Here is a 13,883-nt window from a genome sequence, read left to right as displayed (position 1 = left end):
GTGATGACTGAGATGACGTAGATAGAGTTATTTGGAGGACAAAAATCCGTAGTGTCGACCCTACGGGATTATGCTAAGGAGGATGATGACGATAATCTTATATGGAGGTGCCCACATTACTCGATATTGGTTGTGCAACTAAACAATTGAGTGCTGCGAAACAATAGACAATTGACTTAAATGTGCACCCGCTCTTGCATTTTTTTTTATAACATAATTGGCAAACGAGCAAGCGGCCACCTGAATCCGCCAAAATGGCAGCGACCGCTGCCCATAGACATTTGCAATGTTGGCAGACGCATCTGCGTCGCCTACCCTTATCCGACGGAGGAGGAGACCGTTGTTTATTACGTTTTAAAGAATATTTTATACCAAGCGTTAAGAGGATTATTTAAATGAAAGAAAATATAAGATTCATCACTTATAATGGTCCATATCATAGAGAATAAAATCACAATGCATTAGTTTAGTTATTTTAAACAATATAACAGACATTATGGAGTATTAACGGTGAACATTTTATAATCTACGCATAAATACCAGTACATTTAAATATAATGTGCATTGAATTATAAACATTTATTTAAATTGATTCAAAATACTGATTATTACGATATGTTGAACATTATTTGTATTTTTATATAATTTCAAGACAATATTCAACATTGGAATGGCTATTTTTTTAATTTTGTAATATATGTATTTAAAAATCTTAAATAGGTATCTTCATATATTTTAAATTATTAATATAATAAATGTTATTAGAACGTATTTTTAATATCTATTTGATGCATTGAATATTTGAGTATTGCAATTGCCCTTTTGGGAACCATAATGTCTCTTGGGTCCACAAATTATAGTAAATAAATTTCATACTATATACTTACTTTTTTACTAGATTTGTATTCGATTTTTTCTGATTACAGCCAAAGACTATTAGGCCCAAAATATGGTAGTAAGTGGACTGGTGATCGGATCAGACAGATAAGGGGCTACTTATTCATTTATTACAGTAAAAAAAAAACAAATATTTTGGCGTAAAAAAATCAGAAAAAAATGATAAAAAAGTTTACTAATTTTAGAAAGTTCTAAGCCCCCTTTTAATCTATAAATCATCGAAGTATTAAAGTAATAAATATATACTGCACCAAAGTTTCTTACATTTGTGATATCTCAGGTAACTACCAACACATAAATATGAGATTACAAATTCTCCATAAAATATCATTTTTGTTATATTTACAATTAATCCAATATAATAATATTTTTTTGTGATATTTGGCTTAAAATTGATTTTCCAAAGAGGAATTTTAATTTAAAAAAATATTTGTATGAAGCACTCTAAGACTTTTTAGCTTCAGATTGAAGTTAATAATATTTATCCTGAAAATTTACTTGATTTTATATCATTAAATTGTACGAAGAATACTTCATACAAATCTTCAATAGAACTACAATAAAATTGAACAATATTTAATTAATGATTACAATCTAAATATTTACAAATCAGACTTTTTACAAAAACGAAAACTTAACTTACGACCTTTACAAATATTTTCAAATTCCGACCCACAAAGTGTCTTAAAACTAACTATTGCATAAAAGGTAAATAATTTATTTCACAAACTCTGCCAAAAAGTTTAAATTGTTAATGTTTTGTAGACCAAATTAATTTAGTCAATTTCAAAATCTAACATTTTAGTAAATTTACATTTTTGGATAAACTTTCAATCGAGGTCTTAACTTGACCTATGTAAGTCTAGATTATAATACTATTTTTATATTCCTGAACACAGGACAGGTACGGTTATTATGTGCTTTATTGGACAAATTCATATACAAATATGACTAGTGATATGTTAAGATAACTTTATAATCTGTGGTAAGTTTGCGCCAAAATGAGATTACATTTTTTTAATCTATTTAAAAGATTGATATCACATATTTAAATAATATATTGTGATGAACAGTGCACCTTGAAAGAGTCTAAGGGCCTGTCACACCACTCAGACTCAGTTTAAAAATGACGTCAATCAGATAAGGAAACAAAATCCGATATTTCCATCACATTTTACACGTTGGATTGTTATCTAAAATTTGGTGTGACAGGCCCTAAATATTTTTTATATAAACTAACCTAACGTACTAACTTTACAACAAAGCAGTCAGGTTTTTTGGTAGACCCCATTAGGGATTTAATATTAGGATATAATAAACTTTTAATAACAGAGGTAGGTAGTGAATTTTATAATCTAATAAGTATTTTCTGAATTATGCATTTGTTATCAATAAACATTTCAATTTATTTACAAATAATTGTAAATAATGATTTGGTCTTGTCTTAAGAATGTTAAACTTGCATAACATTCATATACATTTACATCATAGAGAATGGAATTATCGGTAATTGATAATTTTTTGAATGTCAATGTTCTAACTTATACTATGACCAAAATATTAAATGCAATAATTTGCAACGAAACATTTTAGCGATAATCAAACATCGAAATTTAACAATCGATATCTCGATTCGAGATGAAACTGACGTTTATCCGTCGTACTTAAGCGGCGTTCAATATGAACACAGCTTAAGTGGAATGTTTGGATCATACGTTCGACTCCGGACCTTCTGTGTTATGCTTGAAGGAGGCCCTGATTCTCGCCAGATACAACGCGCAGATATGCCCGTAGCATTTGTTGTACCACTCGGGTGTGCGACCCCTGGAATTTTTATTATTATTTAAAAAAAAAATATAGTAACAATTTTTTTGTACAAACTCGTTTTAACAATAATTGATTCTATTCTTGGAAGGAGACTTTCCCTTCACTTATGCCGGGTTTCTGATGTTTTTATTCATTACGTGATTACCCAGTTACTCCTTAATGTTAGGTTAAACTAAGTTTCAACGGAATTAAACTCAAGATACATAGTTCGGAACCACATTAACTGTAAGCACCATTCAACGGTTAAAAGTAGTTAGGAAACCGGCCATAAGTGTTGTCATACTTTTTAAATTCCATGCTAAGGTTATGAATATACATTTAAAATAACTAACATTGTATCGACTCGTGCGAGATGCACTAATCGACTGCGGCCTTTTCCTGCGGGCTGGGCGAGGTAGCGTGAAGCGAGTACGACACCGCGAGCGCCGACCGCCGTACTAGACGTAGCCGCAACACTTGCAGTGCCCGTGGCTCCAGGCGAGCCCGGCGCGCCCGGCACAGCACCCGCGTGCGCCACCGATGTCTCCGCAACCGCGCACCAACCGCCGCCGCCACTACCACCGCCCTGCTGCCACGACCTAATCACAAACACATAACAGGGTCAAAAAAATATAATTTGTATTTGTATAATCTCATGAATTTTTCCTGTAATATATATCTTAAACAACCGTTAAAGATATATATTACAGGAAAAATTCATAAGATTATACAAATACAAATTATATTTTTATATACCTTGTTTATATATTTTTATATACTACGTCGTATACCTTACGACTAGTATATCGATAGCGATCCCTCACGGTGGAAGGGAGTGAGGAGTTTAAAAAAACATTTCAAATTAAATTGATAAGCAAACAGAACAGAAGATGAAGGAAAGCTTACCTTAATACGCAATAGTCTCTCGGTGGTAAATTGATGCTAGAAGCCGTAATGTATTGGAACACCTCAGCATTGGTTCCCAATTTCTCAACCACTCTCCATTTGACCAAAGTGTCGTCCCATATATGCCGCTCGCGGAGGATTCTGTATACAAATGTCATTGACTCCAACAGGAAATTTTGAACGAAAGATGCTCATCTTATGATAAGTAGAGGAAAGAAAAGAAGGTTTACCTCTGCATAACCTCCTGCGGTGGGGCTTCGACGTCGGTGGTCGCGCGCCAGAGCCGAAGGGGGTGACCGTCGCCCACCTTCTTGCAGCACAGCTCCACGTGCCCCGCGGCTCCTGACACCGACATCCAGCCCCTGCTCCTGACAATTTATACTCTATTAACAGAAGTATAAGATTGAATTTGAAATTACAATTGTTTCCCATCAAATTTTTTAAAGAAAAAAGGAACGCACAAAGAGGAACGGAAAATAATGTTTAATTTACAATTTATCTTCGATTATACCTTAATTTCTTTTATCGAATAAATATCATTTACTTTTGTTTAATCTTTTTACTTAATGTCCACGGACAAAATAAACTTCGGTTATTTTTACGCTATTTACAAATTACATTAATGTTTTATATTTTATAAACACTTAAACATATAATGCACAATACGTCTACCAAAACAAATCATTCTCTAAGGTAATAATCAGTTCTTTATTGAAAATCAAGCGAATCTTTTTAATTTAATAACGAACAGAATAAATAGAAATATCAAATATGCTTTGTAAAAAAGTGCAGCATTGGACATTCAATAAAGAAACGATTTAGAACACCGATAATATGCAAGGGGAAAACATCGCTCTAACACCCAAATCTCACCTCTTTGCCGATCGCCCACAGACTCTAAAAAAGCATGAAAACAATTAGATTTTCTAGAAGTCAAAGAAATTCAGTCAAAGTGAAATAGATGTTAAAAGAAACATTCATAGAAACACTCTATTCGTTCTTGTTTACATTGTTATTGTAATTTTAGATTACAAAGTACGTAGGCAGATTCTACAAAAGTCAATAGTTACCTTTACAACAATAAAATATGAGAGTACTTACTTTTCTTTGGCTTCTTTGAGCAATGCCTTTATACAGGCTTGTTGAAATCCTTTCCAATCTTGGTTAAAATCAGCTCCAAGCTCTTCTAATGCGACCTAAAAAATATTTAGTTAGTCATAACATTTTGGTGACGACTGTTGGAAAAACAAAACTTGGTAGAGCCCAGCCGTTGTAGCATCTAGCTACAACGGCATAAAAGCTTCAGTAGTCTGATAAGTAGAATACTAAAAAAAAAACTACTTAGTCCATCACACCCTCTCATTTTTTTATTCTTGTCTTTGTTTTGGTAGGTGTTAGTTAAACATTATTTTTTGTTTATTACCGGCACGCTCTCCTCGAAGTAGTTGAATTTGCAGCGAGCGAGCATATCGGCGGGTGCCAGGAATAGCTGATGGTGGCGAGCGATTAGCAGCAGTAGACATGCGTGGGCAGCTCGACTCTCGCTGATCTGACGCTGATCTGCCACGCTCTCGATTATCATCCTGCAAAAGGAATCTCATGATAACATTAACCTCATATATTCAGTCACAGAGAGAAGTAAGGGGTTACGGTAAATGTCAAGTCTAAAAATTAAGTGATTCACATTTCCAACCTGTTTGAATTTCCTTCCTTAGTACTACCGGTGTGGGGTGGCGCGTGGTGCAGCCTTAGTAAGGTAGGCGCTAGGCACACTGCGAGGTTTGATGCCGTCATTTGATTCACAGCTGAATGTTCCGCCACCTTGAAATAAAAATAATATATGAAAATACGGTCAAAATAAATAAAGTTTTTAAGATGAATACCATGATTAATACCTCCGATAGGAATATTAGCAGAGAGTGCAATGCTTCCAAATGTTCTTCCGGTAACAACAATAACGCGCACTGCACAGCGTCCGGCCTTAGAGGCTCCGGGACATCTGAAACAGTAATGGATGAAGATATAACAAAATTTGTAGTCGTGGCATGACGTAATAAAAACGTTGAAGGAGGCGATGAGTTAAGAGAAGAGGCGGACGTAGAGGTAGACGTGAAAGTAGAAGTAGATCGCTTAGAGGTAGATGTACAGGTAAAGGCGACGAGGGAGACGCCGACATCGACGTCTACGTTAGAGTTACAATTTACGGAGTATCTCATGCACAATAATGAGCGTACACCAGTCGATTATGCCCAAAGCGAAATAATAGCACTTACGTTGGAATATCGCAATGAATGTCTCACTGAGTTTATTGGTAAGCAGCGCGTCGGGCAGCTCTCTAAAGTACTGCTTGACCACGTCGGCGACATCGTGCGCCTGCGCACCGTCGAAATTCAGGCTACACCTAGAATACCAACACTATATTAATTTTAATTACTTCTATATTACATGATCCTCCCAAATAATGTGGAAGTGGCTACTATGTTATGTAATTTAATTTATCTTAACTTAATTACCTTTCAACGTTAATATTCTCACTAGCAAACGCAGCATTGGCTGCCCCCGCTGCTTCTACCATTCCACGCAGCTTCGCTATCCGCGACTTTACTCCTGCTTTGCGAAATATACCCATCTAGAAAAATAATGTACCAGAAACTTATAAGTTCATTGTGTAGTTACTCAGACGACATTTAACAATTCTTTCAAGGCCACATTTTATCTTTGCCTTTATCCAAATTTTGACCACTTTCTTGCTAAGTTTAACTGTTTTTTATAGAGTAAATTGTTAGAATAAACATAATTTTACCTGATCCAACGCATTAGATTTGAGCCAATTGAGCGCGCATTGGATAGGCTTTGGCAACGAATGACCCGTCCTCTGCAGTGATACTGTTAGAGGTACTCCAAACACCGTTTTATCTGCAAAGAGGTAATGTAAATTAAAACTCTAACGTGAATTTCTTAAGCGAGATTAATCCATGAAAGCCATTATTTTTAAAACTTGAGAAATAGGTTAAATTTACCTTTATAATCAGGCGTCTTGATCTTCCTAATTAACTTGGGAAGTTCCCAGTTCCAGCCAGATTTGTGCGACGGGCAGTATCGCTCCATGCACGCGGTCAGACGCAGGAGTGCCAACTTTCTCAGAATGTGCAACTGGCCGCAGGAGAGTGAAGACATAGGTCGCGATACTGAATAAATTCAATACAGTTTAAGCAAGTTAGTCCTTCTATAATATTTATACAAATGTAATTGATTTTATTTACTCACGGTATGTTTCTGGATCTTTCTGGTTGGGTGCTGGTTGAAGAGTATTGTTTGCTTTAGGGCCTCCATTGATAGTACTTGTTCTGAAGGAATACCACCTCTGTATGTTGTTTCTGTAGAACGAATTGAAAATTTTAAAATTGAAAATGACTATCCCTTAGTTGTTTTGTATTTGTGAGTTTAATGGCTGCAGTCATAATATTGAAGTATAACTTAATTTAAAAATTACTAATCGCGTTTTTAAGGTATTTTAATTTGTTTTCTAAAAAATTCAATCGTAGCGAATTTTAACAAAAACAAAAAATACTTTTTGGTCTTCAGATCAAGACTGTCATCGTCGTCATCTTGATCACCGTCATGTGATCTGGAGCCTGCGGAGTTGGGGCTGCTGTCTAGCTCGGAACTCCTTGATGCCGACTTATCTCTTTTGAGACTCCTGTCTCGGAATCTGAAACAATTGTGTCTATAATTAAAAAATAAAGAAATTTAATGTGTAAATATTTCTAGGGCAAATGTAAATGATTCATAAATTTTAAAGCAAGGTAATCGTTAACATTAATACTCTCAATTCACTATGCCGCTTTTAAACCTACTCGAAACCTGCAAATACCTCTCCAATATTCTTTCACATACACTTGTCATGTGCAATAATTCTCCACACTAATAATCCCTTACTTTCGTTTTTAACCTACATCAACATCAGCGTTATCACTTCGTATATTTCACATAACACTTTAAAACTATTAAACGAAGCCTCAATCGGTATACCTACCGCAGTATAATAGAATCTTAAACAAACGACCAACATTAGTAGAATGTCGAAGCTGGGTCATTACCATATATTACTTATTCCTCGCGCTCCGTAAGTCCATTATGTTTGAAATATATTCATTTAGTGTAATGGAGACTGGCCGCTGTGACCATTATTCACTCTCCGCAATTGTGTTAACAAAAATACAAGGATGCCTTCTGATTTCGACCACTGCTTGTATGGAATTGATCTTAGGATTAAATTCACCAACAATAGAAAATGTTTTACTAAACTTAATGTCCTTTCCAAAATATGGTCGTTTGATATTTTCTTGTGCACCAGCACAAAAATTCCAATTGAGGATATTGGTGTAAAATTAACAAAAAGGTCAAAAGTAGAAAAATTACAGCTCAATAATACGAATTCTACTATGTCCCAACTGTAAAACAATAGGACGAAGTACAAAATATTAATCAGTGCGTAGATAATTATTCAATTTAGGTCCGAAGCAATAAGTCAGTGGCCGTAAGCGACAGGCTTATCGCGCTGTGGTAGCGCATGGTTCACATGATAACGCTGGCCGGCTAATCCTGTCCGACCGAACTTGCATTTAGGTCGGTCATGTTGACACACATTCTATGGACCTATTCTACTATATATTTCACAATACTATATGTAACTATACATCACAATATATTTAGATACATATAAATTTAATACCTATTTGTACGGTAAAGAACGTTTTAAAGTTCAATTTAAACATACTCTGACGGTTTAGTTCAGTTAACTAGCTCTGTTACAATTAGAGCGCGTGCACAGCTTTGACTAAACTATCGCACAACTGTTTAGTTACGCATTTCGCTTTAGATTCCAATAAGCCTATATGGAAGAGCGCACACTGCCCGATTTTTAGTTGTGCAACACAACAATTGAATTAGCTGCAAAACAATCGACAATCGCATAACAGTCGTTCGATAGTTTAGTCAAAGGTCGCGGCCCTCTTTCTATATTGACACCACATACTTGTGTGCCTCCTTGCCCAGGTTCAGCGAGCTTGTCCTAATGGCCTGTCGGCGGTGTGGCGTATGCGCTGGTGACTGTTGTACTTCGCGCAGAACTGCCGGGTCCGGCTTCAACTCTACTGGTGATGGAGGCTCCACGTAAACCTGTAATAACATTCAATTATTAATTATCGGCTGATTTATATCACATGAAAAATATAAACAATCACTAACCTCTGTATTTTGATGATGAGCGTTTAACTCTTTATAGTAATTGTGTCTCCAACTAGCTGGCTGGCATTCTGAGTCACTCAGGGCGCTCGAGTCATCACTCCTTAACCCTCTGTGGAAAATTCTTTTCGCCCTTCCTAATTTAGATTTCGAACTCTTGTTGCTTGAACCCATACTTCCATCAGATGCATAACTGGAACTATCATCACCGAAAGGAGGATGGAGGACAAAAGATTGTTCTAGAGGTGCGATAGGGGATGGGGGCATAATAGTCATAGGGGACGGGGGTTGAGTTCTAACTGCTGTAGCATGAGTAGGTGAACTATGGAAATCAGGAAAGGGGAATTGAGTGGGTGACGTAGGAGTCATGTCTATGTAACTAAGATCTGGATATCTATCTTGTTGCACATCTAAGAAGTGGGGAGAAGATACTATCACTTCGGTTCGGTTCTGGCGCTTTCTTCGCCGTGTTTTTAGAGATTCAACTCTCCTTAGCAAGGCTTTTGCTCCATCTCGAAGTCTCTCCGAACCAGTTCGTCTAAACCTCGTGCCCGTATCTTCTTCGTCTTCTTTATCACTTGGTAACTGTATCATTGTTTGACCGGGTACGGTTAATCTGCGAAAATAAAAAAATAACTTATTAGTACCTCAACTTTCCTTGTAAGATTGTTTTCCAGTTTAGAAGTATCACAAATTGGAATGAAAGTAATTCTTGCCATTGAGTATATTTTCAAAGTTATGCAAAACTTGCTAAAAGTTTCATCCTAGTTACCATAAAGTTTCAAAGTTCTCAGCCAAGCGTCATCGTTTGCGACAATCGAGTTAAAGTTACGCAACAATGCAGAATTAAAACCTTCCTGGAACATCCCAACTTTAAAACTATTTTAAGTATAACCTTGAATAAATTATTACAAAAGCTTCTAACGATATTGTCGTTATACTACTGTGTACAATAGAATGTACACTAAAAGACCAACATTTGGATCGTCTTACCCTTATCACGTAATCTATTTTTAGTATTATTCTTGCGTTTTTTTTTAAATCATAATAATGCCTATACTACGTTACTATTTTGTTTCTAAATCTTGAATCTGTCAATACTCAATAGGGTTTTCTCGCTAGGGTTACTTTTAATATTAAATTGCCACACAAAATAACGAAGGAAACTAACAGAAAATACATTTTAGTTTAGTATATCGTGTAGTAAACCCCTCATCTAATGTAGGATCTGCGAGCGAGCTTAAGGTGTCTTGAGCGTATCTCCAAGAATAATAAGCGGAACACAATATCAATAAGACAAAATCTACTTTAAAAATAAAGTACGAAATTCTAACATGCTTTCAACTTGTCTTAGTTATTAACTGGCTGATAATATTTTATTAGTGTTTTAATTGAAACTGATAAAGAATAAATTACACAAGATAAAGGCGGGAAAACTATAATTCAGTATTGACCAAGATAAATTGTTAACCAAATCTTTATTACAGCACTCAGAATGTAATTAAATAACATGTCCAATAGATTTCCTAATAGAGTCATCACATACCAAGCGTATTCTTATTAATATTATAAAAGCAAAAATTAAAAAAAATGGATGGATAAACTGATGTCTGGAAGAAAAAATATAGGCTGCTTACTTTTTTAATTCCACACGGACGAAGTCGCGAGCGAAAGCTAGTGTATTAGATAAAGTTGTGGTTACAGTTTAAGCGTTTTACACGAAGTTGGAGAGATTTTTATTTCTTATTTTATTTTTGATTCTTTTAATTTTATAGCCTTAATAAAAATACATTTATCTTTCAACTTTGTGAAATTAATTAGACTGGAATTTAATAACCAGTTATTTGTTGTAAAATAAAATTCATTTTATCAAAAACATACTTTAGGTTAATAATGTAAATGACTAATTGTTATCCGAAATAAAGTGTAATTAGAGATGTTATTTATGATTAAATTAAAATAAATAAATAAATATAATTAAAATGTTTTAAAGTCCGCTGTCAGTCGACCACGCACTTTCTGTCCGACAATCATTACGATTTCCTATGGTTTGGCAATCCCAAATGGAAACGTGATAGGTGAAGGGCTAAGTACCCGAATTGAATGTAGAACAAACAGGCGGGCAAGTTAATTACAGTCATTGTGTTGGTTCTAATGATGAGCCTTACGCAGTCACGAATTCCGTGCCTTGGATTATCGATACCTGTATTCGAATTTCAATCTTATATTGTTAAAGTTAAGATACAAAATTGTTCTTTGTTACTAAATATTTGGTAGTAAACAGAAACAATGTTAACAAGAAACTATTTGACATCACACTTAGGGTATTTATGACGGATTTACTACACAAATTTTCTACACAAAGACGACACTATTTCTTTTTGATTTATAATTATTATATATTCTGAAACTGAAATTCGGTTACAGAGAAATGAAAATCTAAAGAAGACCTATCAAGTGAACTTTAACGACATACTTGTTACGTTAGAAAGCACTTTTTTAAATATAGAATGTGATCCAAATAAATTCAATTCCGTAGTACACCAATAATATTATGGTATCAAAATCACAAGTGCATTAATAAAAATGACTGTTTTATATTTTACTCTTTCGACACGCCACTTAACTCCTATTCGACTGACGTTTAAAATGGGATGTAGGAAGAGTGTATGGACCATTAAATTTGACAGGCGTCTTGTCTATAATTACAATACGTCTATGGTCTCATGGTTAGCACTGGGAGCATCAAATCTGACGACTATACCAAGATAATAATTGAGACAACTACTTTAAATTGACCTTTGTTACATCAAGTGAATTATTCTTTAACCTGTAAGACTAACTACATGTAGAGGTCGATAGGAGGTCAGTTAAAACTGGATGCTAAAGATAGATCCAGCCTTTTGTATCGAACATTTCAATCGACCCTTACGCAATCACTGGCCAATTATCCGTGATGCATTCACACGGTTACTTGTCCATTAACACGATGGCTCCAATGATTAGGCTCTTTGTATTGAGAATTTATTAATTCTTTTATTCAGGCATTGATTGATTTAGTGTTTCGTATTCAATTTCGATTTGATTTTCAAACGATCTTAATGACGCTTGGCTTTTTTGCGTTTGTTTGTTTATGAACCTTCGACTTTGATATATTGAACCATATCAATTATCAATCTTACTACGATGATCGAGTCATGTCTATTGTGCAGAAAATTAATATTTGTTTTTAAATAATAAATTAACTTCTTGAAAATACAATGTTTTAAAGTAGCGCCAGTAATGGAGAAATTGAGAAGCAAAAGGTTAGCATATTATGGATATGTTATGCGACTAGACGATGGAGACATAAATCAGAAAGTATCAAAATTGAATGTGGATGGCTACAAAGGTAGAGGAAGACCGAAGAAAGTATGGATGGATTGTGTGAAAGAGGATATGCTTAAGGAAGGAGTGGATTCAGATACGACGGCTGATAGAAATGTATTTATAGAAGAGCAATACATACTGTGGCGACCCTCCGTAAGGGATAAGAGCAAGTAGATGATGATAAAGAACATTACCATAAGCAGATTTAATTTTTTCATTATTTTCATTTACATGGTCCAGATTTGTCTGTTTTTATGAGGCAACATGAAGTCATTAGTAATTATAATTTCATTTATAGTTCTAAGTAATAAGCATCGGGCATAAAAACCTATACTAGAGTAACCACAATTACGTTTTAAAGCAAAGAAAAATTAACGTGATGTAATCTCCGACAAGAATTTAATTAAGACATTGTAGAGAACAGAATGTCGGCATTAGCTCTAACTTGAGACTTAAATTAACTACACGATAACGACAGGAATCTACAAAATGAAATTAGACATTAGGTGAAGTAAATTTTAACAGTGCGTTGATACGTTTCGATACTAGAACCTTGAGCAGGAATTTTGTTAACACATAATTACTAGTTATTGCAATTTACATCAATTTATAAACTAATTCTATCAAATCATTTGCTTTTTTTTTTAAAGGCAAACGAGCAAGCGACCTGAATTCACCGAAATGGAAAGCGACCGCTGCCCATGGACATCCGCAATTGCAGATACGCTGCCAACCCTTGATTGACGGAGGAGGAGACGCACATACGACATTTCCCCTTCCTATGCGTCTCCTCCACCGTCAAATCCACTTTTCCTTCCCTTCCTTTCCTCTTAAGAAAAGGGTGGAAAGGGAAAGTGACTAAAATTAGGCCTCCGGCACCACACTCATCAGACGAAACGCGGAATTGCTTCCACTTCACGCCTGTTTTCTGTGTGGTCGTGGTATTACACCGGGTGAGCCGGCCTATTCGTGCGAAGATGTTAAAGCGGGCTCTACCACTGTTAAAACTGCTTAATCTTCTACTATTTGATTCTTAATTTCATTAAAAGTAACGCATGATATACTTTTGTTCCCTTTTATCTTAAAGTGAAGTTGTTTACTTACAGATCAGGTTCCACATCTGTGTAGTGTCCATCTGCGTCGACTAGGCCTACTCTTATCGTAGGTAAGGTCTCATCTTCATCATCTTCTACTTCTCCCCTGGCTTCTCTCGCTTCTCTTTCTGCTAGTGCACGAGCTGCTATCACCTGCATTACAACGATTTCCATTTTAATTTACACTTATACTCATTTAAAATAACAAAAGATCGTTAAAAACCCAGAAGACCAATGAAAATTTGAATAAAGATTAGTAAGACTATCTGGTTCAATGAATCTCAACTAAGTACTTAATAATTTGTATCGAGTTCATTGATAAATTATTATATACTAGCTGATTCTCGCAACTTCGTCTACGTGAAGTTTTAAAATAAAATATAAATTACCTATGTTAGTCAGTGATAACATAGCTTTTTAATGGTGAAAGAATTTTATAAATCGGCCAACTAGTTTCTGAGTTCATTCAGTACATACATAATGGGGATGTTTCCTAATGTTACAAATCCAAATAAAGTTATGTTTAATATTTTAAAGACAGCATTTTATAACCTATAATAACAT

General features: G+C 35.0%; 1 protein-coding gene across 4 annotated transcripts in view; it reads right to left on the bottom strand.

The window, feature by feature from the left end:
- Positions 1-418: 418 nt before the first annotated feature.
- Positions 419-13,883, bottom strand: part of LOC106104226 (rho GTPase-activating protein 7) — a 200,433-nt gene continuing 186,968 nt past the window's right edge. For 3 of the 4 annotated variants that reach the window (XM_013284199.1, XM_013284200.1, XM_013284201.1), the window contains 17 exons: positions 13,330-13,472; positions 8,860-9,472; positions 8,648-8,790; positions 7,181-7,321; positions 6,877-6,986; positions 6,630-6,797; positions 6,413-6,525; positions 6,123-6,238; positions 5,883-6,010; positions 5,505-5,608; positions 5,303-5,430; positions 5,033-5,192; positions 4,711-4,805; positions 3,840-3,977; positions 3,610-3,750; positions 3,057-3,302; positions 420-2,721 (listed from right to left, as the gene is read on the bottom strand). In XM_013284199.1, coding sequence (XP_013139653.1) covers positions 2,607-2,721; positions 3,057-3,302; positions 3,610-3,750; positions 3,840-3,977; positions 4,711-4,805; positions 5,033-5,192; positions 5,303-5,430; positions 5,505-5,608; positions 5,883-6,010; positions 6,123-6,238; positions 6,413-6,525; positions 6,630-6,797; positions 6,877-6,986; positions 7,181-7,321; positions 8,648-8,790; positions 8,860-9,472; positions 13,330-13,472 — 2,802 coding nt within the window. In that variant the 3' untranslated portion in view covers positions 420-2,606. Of the gene's footprint in view, positions 2,722-3,056; positions 3,303-3,609; positions 3,751-3,839; positions 3,978-4,710; positions 4,806-5,032; positions 5,193-5,302; positions 5,431-5,504; positions 5,609-5,882; positions 6,011-6,122; positions 6,239-6,412; positions 6,526-6,629; positions 6,798-6,876; positions 6,987-7,180; positions 7,322-8,647; positions 8,791-8,859; positions 9,473-13,329; positions 13,473-13,883 lie in introns of all 4 variants that reach the window. The other variant, XM_013284197.1, reaches the window with a different exon arrangement.

Source organism: Papilio polytes, unplaced genomic scaffold (genome assembly GCF_000836215.1).
Source record: "Papilio polytes unplaced genomic scaffold, Ppol_1.0 DF823691.1, whole genome shotgun sequence".
Lineage (NCBI taxonomy): Eukaryota > Metazoa > Arthropoda > Insecta > Lepidoptera > Papilionidae > Papilio > Papilio polytes.
The sequence above is the reverse complement of the archived record's forward strand: the minus strand, read 5'-3'. Positions and strand labels throughout refer to the sequence as shown.